Here is a 15963-nt window from a genome sequence, read left to right on the forward strand (position 1 = left end):
TTAATGGACAGACTTACCTGTTCAAGAATCAAGTTGTGAACTGCACTTTCCCAAGTAAGCTTTCCTGAAAAAGCCAGTACCTATCAAGCATGCTGTCAGAGTTTTACTGCTCAGTGCTGGACAAGTGGACATGTTGCATCTCAATTAAGAATGGAAGATAAATGGATGGCAGTAAATGGAGGTCATGGGTTAGAAGCATTTAATGGAAGAAATGGAAATGAAAATTGGAAAACAATCTAAGGGATCTTGAGAAGATAAGAGCTAAGGAAACTCAATTAGAGGGAGCCATGCTTCCGCTCTTGGACCAGGAATAATTTCCTGGGTTTTGTTTGATAGAGTTTATTGCTTTCACGGTCAGCAAAGTTGCATTATAAATAAATAATTACTTTCTATTTTATGATTTGCTCAAACTGATGCATTTCAAAAAGTGAAAATATAATCTCCATTTCAGAATGGTGTATAAATAGACAAATAGACTTTTTGTTAGTGCAGCCTATCAATTAGCTCTAGGCAAAGCCCACACTGGTATTACTGAGTGTTTAAGAACTTAAAGCATAAAATACAAGTATATTTTTAAAAGCTGAAATACTCACCAATCAGATTGAAATGCTAACTGTTTATGAAAGCTTACAGTGATCGATTTAACTGCATACAGTGATAGATTTGCAAGTCAATCCGTGCAGAGAAAGCATCCTATGCATTTATATCTGGCCATTTACAGAAAAGAAATTAAATCACCTTTCCTCTTCCCCTCTTTCTTTTGGAATGTGTGTGTCTGTGAGTGTGTATGTACATGTGTTTCTATGCATATCATACCTGTCTGTACGTATATACAGCATTTCATCATGATGATTAAGTGTGATAAAGTGATAGAAGTCGCTGCGGTGCATAATGAACACTTGAGTGTTGTGTCCACAGCAAAGCCCTTATTTTCTGTGTCTTATTTCATTAGGGCTCATGCTTGTGGTTTCCCTCAAGGGATCACACAGTATATATTGGTACTGCAAAATTTCATTATTTACTTTATCAGGACGCTCACTTTCCCTGTCTCTTTAGGGAGCGTAGTTCGCCTCATCATAAAACACTTTAAAATTGAGCTGCTGCAGTTTATGTGCATGTGCATATACACCACTCAGGAAGGCAGTACTTACTCTTACAGATTGCATCTGAGCCTTGCCCTGAATAGTAAGGGAATATCTGGGTGGATGCTGAAGTCTCGGCACCCCTTTAGTGCCAGGCTGCCCACTTTGCTTCCCAGTGACGTGAGCAGAGCCATAGCATCTCCTGGAGCCATGAACAGGTAAAGCTGGTACGAAGTGCCATGTCTTCGAAAGACTCTAGTAGTGGGATAAGGGCTGACCTTCATGTCTTACATAGAAGGTTATGCTTTGGTGTTCAGCAGCCAGAGCACATTTATTGGCTTCTCTCTCTTCAGAGCCAAAAGGAAGCACCCACAGAGTCACTGGCACTGTTCCCAGTAATCACGATAGAGTTGTCTGAGGGGAGGCTTTTCCTGTACAGCTCTCCTCTGCCACAGTCCCTTGTGTATCTCAGCTTTCTTTTCCCTTCTGTTCCCTTGTCTAAAGAAGAATATCCTTCATACCTGTGGAAGATTTTTGAAGATAAATAGAAGACTAGTGCTTCCCTGAGATTAAAAAAATGTTGCTTTCCACCATATACTCTGACATATTCCCATATACTCTTTGAACTTCGGATTTATTATCACACAGAGTATGGAGAGTGAAACAGAAGTGTAATTATGTTCTGCTTGTGCAGGATCTTCACTAGGTTTGATGTTATAACCTCAGCTCCATTTCCTGTATGAAAGGTAGAAAATTAAACTTCTGACTATCTCAATGATCATGTGCAGATTTTCCTGTGGAGGTACTGCAAGGTTGCTCAAGGGAATTTGGAAAAAATCCAACAGGAAAGTAAATCCTAGTTATTTCACTTTTTGCAGTCACAGATATGCCTGTAGGTGAGGTGCCTTCCATACAAAGCTTGTGACTGTCTCTAAGACCTAACCATCAGAAAGATGCTTAGAAGCATCTGGGGTTGCACTTGGTAATTTTTGTGGATATTTGTTCCATACTAAGGGAGAATCAGCTTAATTGTGAGAAATCTTTGAAGACTAAAGGGAGTTTTTGGTGAAAGGTGTATGCTGGTGGGGTTGTTACTGGGAATCAGAAAAGGACCTTCAAGAGAGTTGAGGGGACATCATGCCATCCTCATACAAAATAAGAACATTTAAAAAACCCAACAAAACAAACCCCACAGACTTTTAAGAAAGGCGGGTTTTGATATGAGTTGGTGGCTATCAGCTTTTCAGCTATCAGTTACAAGCTGTCCCCAGGGGATTGTGGCTCTACTTGGTTAAATCCAGAATGAAAGTGTGAGTGAAAACATGATGCTAGTGTGGTTTCCCTGCAGAGGTTCAGCATCTATGAAAGAGGCGTCTCATGGGGCTGTTTTGTAGAGGTTAATTTCCCGTTTGTGAAATAGGTCTGGAGTGTTAGAACCATTCTTGTTTTTAGAAGTGCTACCAGAGACAGTGTTGTGTATGTTCGACAAAGGAAACAGATCTCCTCTCCTTTCTGAAGCAAACAAAAGAAATGCTCCTAATCTTCTCAATGTCTTCAGGTGATCTGAACAATACTTTGGCCTCCAGGCAACCCTCTTGAATTTTTTTTTTTTCTGCTGCAGTCACTGAAACTTCTGCCCAGGGCAGAAGGAGCAGCTTGAGGTGTTTTTATACGCTCTGGATAAGAAGGATGAAAGGTGGTGAGTGTCTTGCTCAGCCTCTCTAGAGAAGAGAGGATAGAGTACACCTAAAAGCATACTTAAGAAAAACTGAAATGCTTTGCTTCTGGGCGATTTAAAGCGGTAGTACTGATCCAAAACAAGTCACCTTTTTTTTTTTTACATGCTTACCATGGAGTACCTTGGCACTTGGTACACAAAACCAGTGCGATACAGAGGAAAAACTTTCATTTTATGGACCTGAGTAAAGTCCTGAAAATGGGTCTAGAAAAAACTTCAGGTATCAGTGAGTCCATTCTTCATTTCACATTGAAATGCAAATTGTCTTCTTCGCAAAACAGAAATGTTCTGCTACAATATTGATGAAGTATATACTGCCATTACCACAGGAAATTTCACTCAGAGAAACAAAGAGACAATTGTTTGTTCTCACAAAACCACAAAGTTGCCTGTCTGAGAGCATCTTCTAATCTGAGACCAAGCTGTTCACTGTCTGCCATCCCTGCAGTGCCTCCCACCTGGTGCTGTGCCCGGACAGGAGCAGTGGGCATTGCTCCAGGCTCACCACTGGTCACATCCAGCACTTGAGCTGCTTCTGATGCACATTTCTAGAACAGGCTCTTCAGTTTCTTGCATGCCCTCATACGTGAAGCAAGAAGATACTGGGAGGTTCTTTTTTTCGTTAAATGTGTTTTCTCTTCGTTATGGTATTGACCATGAAGCTGTTGGGATAGTGTAAAATGACCATGGGAGTGGAGCTGGGCATGTTGGAAGCACTGCAGCAGCCAAGCATCGCCCAGTGAACCTCTTCTTTACCAAGCTCCTTGGAGAAAACAACTGGACATTGTTCACAGATCTGTAGTGTTTAAAACCAGAAAAAAACCCAGATAATTTGATCTCATCCCTTTTATATTTCTGTTATATATCACTTTTATACATCTTTACTAAATGATCCTTCTCTAACTAAACTGTAGCATACATTTGCCATGAAATGTTTCTCCCCAACAGTTTTTAGCTCTCATTTACAGATGTCTGAGATTATTCCAGGAATTAATCATCTGCTTAAAAAAAAATAAATAATAAAGAGTATCAAGCTGATTGCTAATTTTATTTTTCCTGGCTTGAGTTTCCAATCATTAGATGTTGCTCCACCTTATTTTGTTAGATTAAAGAGCCCTTTGCTTCCCAGTAATATTTCCCCATGAACCTTACATGGATTTTTCTAATCAAGTTGCCTCTTCATCTTCTTTTTAATAAGCTTAGCAGATTGAAATCTTAAACTCCCTTACTGTAAATCATTGTCTCTGCTGCTCAGACTGTTTTTGGAGCCCTTTTTGGTTCATATTCCCCAGTTTTTTTCATATGCTTTGCAAAATAGGCTCCAGAGTCATGCATGGGGTGTCTGAGAAAAGGAAACATGAACAAGTTAAATGATGCTCCTGTGCTGGCTTTGTGCATCACACTCCTCTTTCCTGCTGTGTTCATGCTCAGGGGCAGCATTGCTATTAAGCCATTTCTGAGGTACTCTCTCTCTCTCTCTTTTTGACTGCTCCTCTGGGTTAATGTTTGGATAGAGAGATAAAGGCAGATTCCAGGGTAATGTTACTCCTTTTTTCTTAGGGTTACTCATTTGCTGTGGGCCAAAAGAAACAAGTGAGAAGGACAGAGCAGGGGAGTGAGTGGCAAGATGTCTCTTTTCCCAGTAAAATATACATACTCTGTTTTCAGTATAATGTATATAACTGAAAAGGGAAAGACATTTCCAAGCTGGAATATCCCAATGTTTCCTTTTCTGCTCTGGCCAGCCATCCTGGGCCAGCACTGCTCAGTATGCAGGATCACTTGCTGTCCAGAGCAGCCTTCCCCAGCTACCAGGCTCCCCTGGAGAGCTGCCTCTGCTTCCCTCCATCTCCCTCACCACTGGTACAAACACCTGAAGCAGGTTGGCACAGATTTTGCAGAGGGGCTCCCAAAGCAATGTCTTGTACTGTAGAGAGTACAAAAGATGCAGATCTGTGTGTAAAGGAAGAGGGCTCCGTACAGAAATTCCTTGCCAGGGCTTTTATCAGGATCCTTTTGAGCATCCTTTGCCTTTTTTCTCATTCCTTCCTTTCTGCTTCAGCTTTGCTGCACTTATGATCTTATTTCTGAAATAACCAGGAGCAAACCCTTCTTTTTAAAATAGCTTCCCAGTCCTCCAGGCAGAGGACACATGGGTTGGACTTTGATCTCTTTATTAATCTACTAAAGAGGATGTGTGAAAAATCTGGGTTACTCTGGGCATTAGCCAGACCCTTTGAGAAAAAAAAATGCCTCCATTCAGACAGATTATTATTGAGACTTAACAGCTTTCATCCTTGGTGAGGATTTCTGCTGGTACCATTCCCACATTTGGTTTGGTTGGGAAGGCTGTGGAAGTGGGCACAAGGCATGTAAGGGTTTTGAAAGCCCAGAAGTGCTCTGAAATAAAGCAGAACTTGTCATTTGCTGCAGGGACAAACAGACCCAGGGGAAAAAATACATATGGAGAGGCTATAATAATGAAGAGAGCTCCCAGTTTGTAATTCATATGTGACTAGAAACACGGTGCCCACAAGTGCTTTAAAAAAAAAAGAAAAAAAAAAAAAAGGCATATCAGTAGAGTGAAATTTTACCATCAACTTTTGTTCTTCTGAGTTATATTGAGAATGTGTTCCCACAGTAGATCTTCTTGCAAGATTCTGGGAAAGTCTGAGGTATCTGAATTTTACATGACACCTGCCACAGACACAAAATGGCGCTTTTTGTTTGTGTTTCTTGCCCCTTTGGCTGACAAGTTGAGCCTGTGCATATCCAGGGAATAGCATAAAGTTCACTCGGTACACGGGCATTGTATTTTGCTGTGCCTCTGAGACCAAAGAGAAAGGTGGATGGATCTACTGCCACTAAAGGGATGCCAATAGCAGCCCAGATTGCTAAAAATTGAGCAATATGGCTCAAGCTGTGCAGGGTGGCAGCAAACCCCTTTGGTCAGAGCAGCATCACAGTTTGCCCCGTCGTTCTCAACACCTGGAGCAAGTAGGGAATGGAATGTGGCAGCAGTTTAGTCTTCAGTGGCGCTTCATGACTTCTCTCAGCCTGGTTTTACTGCTGAGTTTTATTGCATTGTCTGGCAGTGATGGAGTGTGTTAAGCTCTGACAGAGGTTATTCATAAATGAGAGGTTCCTTTCCTGTATTTGTGGTTTTGAAGGCAGTTTGTTTCTTCCAGAGTTGTCCATTCTGTAATTTTTGTTTATCCATATAAAATTTTTTTATTATTTTTTCCCCAAGCAAAAGATATTGAAGCAAGATGAATATGGATTTTTTTTTAAATAAATAGGGAGATGTGATGGAAGACACAAAAATGGTAATAAAGCCTAGTCAGGTAAAAATGTTGGCACATTTTATTTCATTTAATTCATAAGTGGAAGAAGATAGAGAATTTATTTGACTAAGCCTCTGGTTCAGTGTCTTGATGATATGTTTAGAAAATTGTTCTGAAATTGATGTGTAAGTGACCTTGAGGATGTCATATTTAAGTGATAGTTCATTTTGATGTGAAGTTGTAAGCCACCCCCCGGCCTCAAATAAAGCAAGCAAAGAAACTCAGCATTGAATTTAAGGCAATTCAAGGTAAAGAGGGAAGAAACTCTCCTCAAAACTCAAAATATAAATAGCCTGGAAGGTCAAGCACCCAATCTGTGATGTGCTTCTGTTTCACTTCCATTAAGTTGCTGCTTCACTGGGAAGTTTGCCCTTGTGGGAGCATTCCCCCAGCCCTGGTGTCAGCCTTGGGACACCTGGGGAAGTGTGATCTGACTCTGGAGAAAACTCAGTCTTTATGGTGGGTTGCACTGCAATTCAGTATGTAGCATTCACGCTTGGAATTAAATAATTCCTGTATAGAGAGATATAAGTACTAATGTATTGATAAATATTAATATATTCATTTATTATTAAAAATAATTTAAATACTTTTTAATTTTTTTTAGAGGGCAGTGGCCAGAGATGAACTTGACTATTGTCTTTATTTTGTTGAACTTCCCCTCTACCAGTAGTACATGAAGTTACTTTCATGATTTGCAGCCTGAGAGGTAGGTTGGGCAGGATTCCTGCTCAGGCAGGACGCTCTCCCCAGCCTGGTATCAAGGTCATGCCAGTGTAAGCTGTGCTGGTGGGCTGTACCTGATTTAGTGGCCCTGAAGGAACACAATTACAGCTGCACTTTGCATTTAAGTCACACCAATATCCCTGACTTTGGCTGGGCTGTTGGCTGGCCCAGCACCTCAGAGGAATCACAGAACCATTGAGGCTGGAAAAGACCATCAGCTCCAACCATTAAAAGTTGGGCGTTTCCATATGTACCTGAGCTGGATTTCAACCCAGCTGGCCGTGTTTGGTCTAAAGCATTGTCTGGTGGTGGGCTCCTCTGTGAGCAGGAGTGGTTTACAGCCCCTCTGTACACACACACTGGTGTTCCACCCACAGCAGCAGCAGTGCTCCCTCCTTTGGGAAGGGCCAACAACTTGAACTTACCTCTGAAGCAGGTGGTGGCATGTCATGTCCAGCAAGAGTTTTAAACTGTACATTATTTACCTACTTCTCTATTGTGTGCAGATATATTACATCTGTTAATATGGTGAATGCTCCTGCCACGATCCTGGCTGTGATGGTCATGATATGGTGTGTAACATCATGGTAAAAGGTTTATTTGCAGACTAAATCGGTGTTATTGGAAACAACATTGCTGAGGATTGCCTTTCTAATTCTCTTTTACTGCTCTGGGAACTCAGATGTGATATTCACCCCAGAAACTGCACTTTGAGGTAAATTTGTCCATCCAAAACATCAGTAAAAAAGTGAAAATCAGAAGTTAAACCATAGACAGGAATGTAACCTGGCTTTCATTGTCTGACAAGAGTGGTTTATGGTATATGTTTTGTATTTGAACCAGACATAAGAATATTAGGAAGTTGTAGGTATGTATAGCCTCACAAAGTTAATATTGTTTTTGGACTCATTCCTGGGCATGATCTAATCTCCATTTAAGTCAGCTGAGATTTTTCTTCTTGCTTCAGTAGGAATCGGGTTTGTGTTTTAATATGCAGTAAAGCCTACAAAATTTGTACAATAAAATAAAACAGGAGGGCACACTTTGCACAATGGGGGGCCTTAATTGAAGGCGTTGGAATAGTGTTTAATCACCAGAGTAAGGAGGCAGATTTTCAAAGCTGCCGACTGCGAGCGGTGGGGGGGAGGAGCGAAAGGTCTCCTTCATGCTCCAGCTGAGTTTGTGGCTGATGTGATACCACTGCCCGCATTCAGAACTGACCCTGGTTATTTATGGCTTCAGAAGACTTTTAAAAGGGGTGAATATAATCTATTGTTCATTCTGATTCCCACTGGCTTCGGTGGCCCCAGCGTGCTGAATCAGTCTGGCATTGGCGCTCAGGTTCATGTCTTCCTTAAGCTGAAACTCTTTAATCCTTTGGGTTGTATTTACAATTTACCTTTCAATGGGAATAATGAATCAAATAGTTCCCAAAAGATGTGTGCACTCTGGTTTTATGCAACAGAACTGTTCTATGTGAAGGACTTAAATTAAAAAAAAAAAAAAAAAACAAAAAAAAAAACCAAAACCAATGGGTTAGGTATAATGTTAGTTTTCTCAAAATCATAAATATTCTTCCTTAATTTGCTGTGAAATTCCTGTCTACAAATAATGACATTTTGGTTGATTTTACATTCACTGATTTGATGAATAATGGGCTTGCAACATTTTTTAAGCTTTTCCTGCTTACAGTAGATCTCCACTAAGTGTCCTTCAAGAATCACATATCTGCTCAATGCAAAGAATCTGAATTTGCTCTAACATTTGCATTTACACTGACAAATCTTTCCATGGCTTGCCAGTGTGCCCATGTGTGGGGGAAGGATCCAGCCAGACCTTGGGGGTAGGAGCCTGGGTAGGTGGATAGAAAGCCTTCATCTTGGGGCAGCTGGGTCAGGTATGTAACTTCTTTCTTCCCCCTCTGTATTTAAGACAGATAAAAAAAATTTAGAACTCATTATTCAGCTGTTTGCTTCTCAAGCTACTTTTAATTTATTACTTTTTTCCCAGCAAGACAATGTAAACGAGGACCTTTGGCTGACAGCTCGGTGACAACCCAGGTGTTGTGTTTACTGCCAGGAGGCTCACAGAGTCTTTGATAAAGGATCATGAATAATTAGTAGCATTTTGGAATCAATGATTTTTCTGTTTCTTCCTTTGAGTGATGTAACAGCCCTGAGTACTTCACTGTTAGTTGGCATTCCTGACGGCCCCATTCCTGTCATTTTAATGCGGGGACAAACCAGCTTCTGCTTTGTAGCCAGTTTGCACTGAGCTCCTTTGTTTAGGAGCTTGGAGCAGGGAGAGGCAGATGGGGCCTCTGGAAATGTGTTTTTCTAGCATTTCATGGCAGAAGCTGACGTGGCCCTTGGACATACTGAGTGAGTTTGCTGGTGTCCTGGAGTCTGGAGTCAGGAAAATGCAAGAGTTACCCTCAGTCCTTTCAGTCACCCTGAAGGTTGTATATTTTTATAGTGACTTTAACCACTAAACCTTGCATTGGCACTAGCAAGGAACTGGCTTTGGGTGGAATGGGCATGTTGCACCCTAGTAGTGTCTGGGAGCATGTTACTGTAGTGTTTCTACAATTCTGTGCTGCAGCTTGTGATGAGGGCGTGCTCTGCCTCTGCTGCCTCCCACTCCTGTCCACCTCTATGGTCACTTCTGGGCCAGACTCTGGAAACGAGTGGGCCATTCACCTTACCTTACCTTTCCTGATTTCCCAGTCTGAGATGGACATTTGTGCAATTAGCTCGTACTCATGAGACTCTTCCCAGTTGATAGCTGATGTAATATGTCCCCCTGCAAAACCACTGCAGTATTTTGAAAAGGGGAGAACTAAGTATTTTTATGTGGCTTTTCTGTGTGATAGGTTTTGGAAGAGTAGCTGATACTTCCTAGTCAGTCTTCTTTCCCCATATCTTGTTCATTGTTTGCCGAGGGTATGGCTACTTCTACTGGCAATTTTTATAGAGTCACTCAGCAAAATCACATTCTACATTAGTTTCTGCAGCTAAGTCAGTAACCTGGGGAGAACAATAGATTCTATTGTCTTGCCTCAGTACCAAGGTGCCAAATGATGGGAGATTCTGGCCTGTCCCTGACAAGCAGTTGCTCCTGCCAGATATCCTCCTTGTTGAGTATTTGCACTCTGCTTTTTCGGCCATTGACTTCCAGCCATCAGACCTCAGTTTGCTTTTCTCAGCTAGATTAAAGAGCTTTGTTACTCTCTTTTGACTTTTCCATGCACAGCTTCTTACAGACCACCAAGTTGTCTTTTAATCTTGCCTTGAAAAATCTAAACAGAATTGAACTCCTTTCAATGTTTGTGCTATTGAGGGTATTCATGAAGGATGATCTGACTTTTAGGAGGAACGTATGTGTGTAGCAGATATCCATGGCGATGGGCACCTATGTAAACAGCCAGGCTGACAGCTCCAGTAAACATTCTCTTAAAGAGCTGTGGCAGGTCCATCCATCACACTACCTATATACACAGCACTGTCAAATATGTAAAGTAAACAAACAGGGGGCAAAAAAGAGGTGGTGAAGGAAATAATGCTTTTCTCTAATCCCTTTTTGTTTTAAGACCCTCTCAGGTTTCTCATCATGATAGTAAATACATGATTTTCAGATTTTTTTTGAGTGGACCACAATATTTGAAGTGGTCTGGTGATAGATGTACAATTCTGGGAGAGGGAAGAGGAGAATCCAGTTTGCTGATTCTTCATCTACTTTAATTTTTTTAACCTGCATCATTCATAGTGCTGTGTCTCATTGTGTCCAATTGCAGGAGCCATACAGAAAACATTATCCCATCATTTCTCAGGGAAAGAGGGGAAACAAGCCTTAAAGAGAAACAAGCGCACAACCTTCGCATTTCTGGCACATTGCCGAGCCCAGGGGCTGCACTTAATTTACATATAAATGCGCTGAGGATTTTAATCAGCAACTAATGCACTCTGTTGTTATTTTTCACTTACAGTGTTTGTAATGCACATGGTGTTTGGCAAATTGCATGGGACATATGTATTTGGAGGAATGCAGTGGCAAGCGTATCAGTGGCATGGCTTTTTGGATTGTTGGCTGACTTTATTTCTGAGGCTGCCCTGGGCTGCAGGTAGTGCTGGCTCCTGGCCTTCGGGGATACTGCAAAATCCAGCCAAGGGTGACATAAAGAGCTGGCTCAGAGATGTGTCGCTGGATTTCAGCTGTCTCCAGTAAAAACACAGTAGTGCCTCCATGGTGTAGCATCCCAGGGGATGAGAACATCTGTTTTATCTGTCTGGTTCAGAAATGTATCTCCAAAATCTTGTAACTTCTTGGATTTTAGTTCTTTTGAAATTTTCATGATTTCTGCTGGTTTTCTTCTTGATTTGTTTAGTTCAGGCATCATTGTTTTGTTCACATTTCTCTTCTAAATAGCGAGCAGCTGGAAAGAGTGCACCACCAAATCCATCCAAGAAAAGCCCTTAGAGCTGCTCCCAAAAACTTCTCCTCCCTTCTGCTCTCCTGGTCCTGAAAACCTGGTGCTATCTTTCTGTATTCTCTGTTAATATCTATGAGCTTTGAAGAGATGTATTTTCTGAATTTATTGTGATTTTATCCAAGGATATTCCCCTTCTTTCTCTCAGCTGAAGTGGGTGAGAGCCTATCTGTGGACTCCCTAGGGAATATTTTGCAGCTCCTGATGTCAGCTGTCAGCCTCTTTGCATTCGTGCTGTGGTGATGAAGAAGCAATGTTGATGACCAAATATAATCATTAGTCTCAAGGGTTAACACCTCATATGAAGCTGGCATTTGACTTCTCTCTTGAAAGATGTCATCTGCTCCTGTGTGGAGTGATCCATTAAATATTTGCGCAGTTTGTGTATTCCTGTGGGTATTACCTTTATATCCATGTGTGGGTGTACAGCAAGGAGGCATTTTGTGCAGAACAATCAAGAGCTTGGTAGAAGGTATTCCCAGGATGATGGAAGGATTTCCATGGGGAAAACCTGAAAGTGAACAAAAACCTTCTTATTTATCAAGCTGCTGTGAGGTGTTGACAGGTGAAATGGCAAGACTTATTGAGGAAAAGGAATTAATTGTATCTGGGACCTTTTAATAAATCAAGAGTAAAAGTAAGAACCAGTGTAGCAGATCTGTTGGCAGTAGCTAATGCTTGTTCAATGATCTTTCTCTCCTGAAATACAGAAATGAAAAGTAACCGTTGCCAGGAGTTATAAAATGAAGGAATGACTCAGAAGATAGATTTATTATCACCTCAGTATTGGTGAAATTCAGTGTCATAAACATAGGTTAATCTGCTAAAACCTTCTGTGCTCTCACTGAGGGAGAAGCCTATTTATTTCAAATTTTGCTTAAAGATATAAAATAATTCTTCTTGTCGTCTGAATAAATCATCATCTCTAGTATCACTAATAGTCATCTTTTTCCCTCATTCTTTCCTATGTGGATTTATTTTATTTATTTATTTCTATGGGTTGTTATGGTCTCGTCTCATCCCTGCAGTGTAATTTCTCTTCTGGGCTTGCAGGCTTTTATCATCATAGTTCACCATGTATTTCACCCATGTTTCTACAGAAACTCATTACATAGCACAGGCTGCTGCCAACAAGAATATTTAGAATGCACTCTGCCTTTGTCCTCCAGTGCTGCCCTGCTCACCTGCGATGGGTGAATAATACATCTGAGGGAGAAGGACATGAATCTGAGGTTACCACAAAACAGCCTAAGCCCATGCATGACCAGAATCAGTGCTGCTCCATTCCCCTTTCTCTCTTAAATGGATGATCAAATGTTAGGAGCATACTTGTCAGTTCAAACTAGCATTCAAAGACGTAAAAATCTAAAACTTTAAAAAAAATTTGTAGTATTAAAAAAAAAAAAAAGTATCCTATAAGACAAGAGCAAATACATTTGGCATCTCTGTGACTGTATGGTTGGGTTGTTGGGTTCTGTGCTACCTTGAAAACTTCTGAGACTGCAAGCTGTCATGGAAACAGTGCAGTCAGATCCTTAAAAAAAAACCCCAAAGCCAAAAAGACACACATATCTTTTATTAGTGCTGACCTTAGAGCAGCTCACTCCTCAATGATTATCTGATAATTTTGTTTTAAATAGCATCAAACACACCTGAGACTAAATTCAGGTTTCTTGTGTTCCTGTTTTACCCTGCAATTTCACTATCATTTTCCATCTACCAATGACATGATTTGGTGGTTTGAAAGCTGTCTTTCTGAGTATTTCTTAAGCTTTAGATCCACTGCATTAGTGTGTCTCTCAAGATTTAACAATGCTATATTAGAAGATGAAAATGTTCTTGGTATAAATGTCATAGAAGTGGTGAGGAAGTGCATTTGCTTATTTTGATGCTGGTGTGATTTTGCGTGTGGTACTGATGTATTTGGTCCTCTGTGCACTCATGGTCAGTGCTTAAGCCAGTGGAGATTTGGACTATGCCAATACAAGCAAGTCTTAGAGTGGTAGAGTTTCTGTTTGATCACAGAATGGTGACCTGAAAGGTCATCTGATTCCAACCAGATAGAATCCAGGTGTTCATGTCAGGAGGAGGATGGCTTTCTAAAGCACTTCAGGCAGAAACGAGGTGGGTGGAAGCCCTTTGTGCCAGGACTGTTCAAGCTGGAGGCCTGCACTTCGATCTCTCTCTGTGGCTCTGTTACACACATACATACTTTCTCTTTTACTTCTTAGGACCAGGTGGAAAACCAGCAGATGTTTTCTTACACCAGTTGATAAAGTGGCCAAGCCTTTCCTTCCTCTGTGATAAAAGAGGATATATTCATTGTCTAAGGGCTACTGTGTGAGCTTTTGATTACTTGTTATCCAGGATTTTGGCATTGTGCAAGAAGTGAACTCTGTTTTAAATTTACGGTCTCTTTTCTGAACTTGGATGGATTCATTTTAAATTGCTTCCTAGATTTTCTTCTTTTGCAAGGGCACAGGCAGGAACTAGAAAAGAAAAGCCACTTTCTTAGTACAATTCATTGTCAGTGGTTGTATCCCTGCCTACCAAGGTTTATGTAAGTTTGCATCACAAAGCAGAAAATGATGGTGTTTCTTCTGTTGCTCCGCCAGCTGCAGTTCTATCAAAGAAATGGCTGTGGCGTTAGGGCATTTATGAAGATCCATCCTTTTACCTTCCCTCCCACTCAATTTCTTGTGACAAAGGATTGAGATGTTGAGCTGGGTTCACAAAACAATTCCTGAGCTCAGGCTTCTGTTTTCATTTGTTGCACAACTTGAATTTTTCTACGGGTGGAGCCTTTGTTATATGCTGAACACATTTCTGTAGTACAGCCAAATGAAAATAGATGTGATGTTTTATTGATCCTATTCATGACATCCTCTGCTTGCTGTTTTTCTGCAGGAATTATCTACACAGCAGATATTCTTGACCGGGAGACGACCAAATCCTACTGGTTGACAGTGTACGCGACTGATCATGGTGTTGTCCCACTCTATACTACCATCGAGGTCTACATTGAGGTGGAGGACATGAATGACAATGCCCCTCTCACCTCTGAGCCTATCTATTACCCAGTCGTCATGGAAAACTCCCCAAAGGATGTATCTGTCATTCAGATCCAAGCCCAGGACCCTGACTCCAGCACTAATGAAAAACTGACTTACCGGATTACAAGTGGAAATCCCCAGAACTTCTTTGTAATCAATCCCAAAACAGGTAACAAAACCCTGTTGCCTCAGGGCAGTGGGAAAATGCAATTTACATTATTTATTAGCTTTCACCCCTTCAGGGTACACTGGTTGGCTTTCTAAACCTCTGTTTTCTGGTTGCTTACGTGACTGAAGCATCTTGCACGTGTCTGAAGCATTCTGCTTTGCATCGGTGCGCGAATGCACTGGCAGATGATGCGCTGCAGAGGTGCTGCTGCAGCAATCACTCTGCCCTGGGTCACTGAATCGCTGCTGCCTCTTCCCTGCCTCTACAGGGATGGGACTTTGCTGCACTGAATCTGCAGAGCAGTGCTAGGGAGCAGATTCAGGTTACAGTTGCAGGTTACAGAGCACTGTTTCATCCTTTATGAGCTGGTGTAGCACCATTGGAGTGACATGATGGCTGTCCAGCACATGTAATAACTCCCCACATTAAAGTAGATGGATTTAATTCTGCAGCTTGCTTTATACAGAAAGACAGTTTAGATGACCTAAACGTCCCTCTGGCATTTAAAAAAAATCCATGTGTTTGCATTGATTTATAACAGCTGGGGAAGTAGCCTGTGGATGCAGTGTGGCACAGAGATGGTGGTTGTTTTAAGTTAAAATACTGTTGTTAGCTGGCAGTGGGGCATGGCACCCATGCAAAGCAACTCTGCACATGTGTGTACCCTAGGTGCCTTTGCTGAATAAGGCTGATGAAGAAATTGCCCCAGGAGATGTAGCCTGAGGTCCTGGATGCTGTGCTGTAGTGTCTACCTGTGATTGGCAGCCAATGTTCCTTACTCTACATGTACCCAGCTTTGCTCACTCACTGGGCTTGTGGAAACCCTCCAGCATGATCCGGAGCTGGAGAGTCGAGGGGATCTTTCAGAGCAATATGCTGATCTTTTTGAAGCTAGTTCAGAGAACTAGCACGGTGCTTCTGCTTGTTTTCTGCTCCTAGTTTTGTTCTGAGGTTTTGTTGGGTTTTTTAAAGTTTATTTATATCTTCCTCAGATTTCTAAACAGCTAAAAAACTAGAGAGAATAGACATGAGAGGGAACATTTTTAATTTTGTGTATGGAAATGATGTTCACTAAACCGGCTTTCAACATTTGGTTGGGCAATCCTCTTGCAACGTGTGGCATAAGAAGGGGTCAGGATCTTCTCAGGCGTAAGCCCAGGTGAAGAATTATGGAGAATGTATTATAATCACTGTGTTCAATCTGCTGAGCCCTAAGGCACATATCTCACTTATTTTTAACACTTGGAATGGTCGAAGATGCTCTTCCATCTGCATCCCTTCTCCCCCTCCCCACCCCAGAAATCCCATCTGGGCAAAGTAGCAGAGTTAGGACTCACAGTGTTTAATGCTTGTGCTTCCCTTCCA

At 41.5% G+C, this 15963-nt stretch overlaps 1 protein-coding gene across 1 annotated transcript in view; it reads left to right on the forward strand.

Moving 5' to 3' along the window:
* FAT3 (FAT atypical cadherin 3) overlaps nucleotides 1-15963 on the forward strand; it is a 326121-nt gene that overhangs the window by 101962 nt on the left and 208196 nt on the right. The window contains exon 3 of the mRNA XM_066341305.1: nucleotides 14284-14598. Coding sequence (XP_066197402.1) covers nucleotides 14284-14598 — 315 coding nt within the window. The remainder of the gene's footprint in view (nucleotides 1-14283; nucleotides 14599-15963) is intronic.

The sequence above is a fragment of the Sylvia atricapilla genome, chromosome 2 (assembly GCF_009819655.1).
Source record: "Sylvia atricapilla isolate bSylAtr1 chromosome 2, bSylAtr1.pri, whole genome shotgun sequence".
Taxonomy (NCBI): Eukaryota; Metazoa; Chordata; class Aves; order Passeriformes; family Sylviidae; genus Sylvia; species Sylvia atricapilla.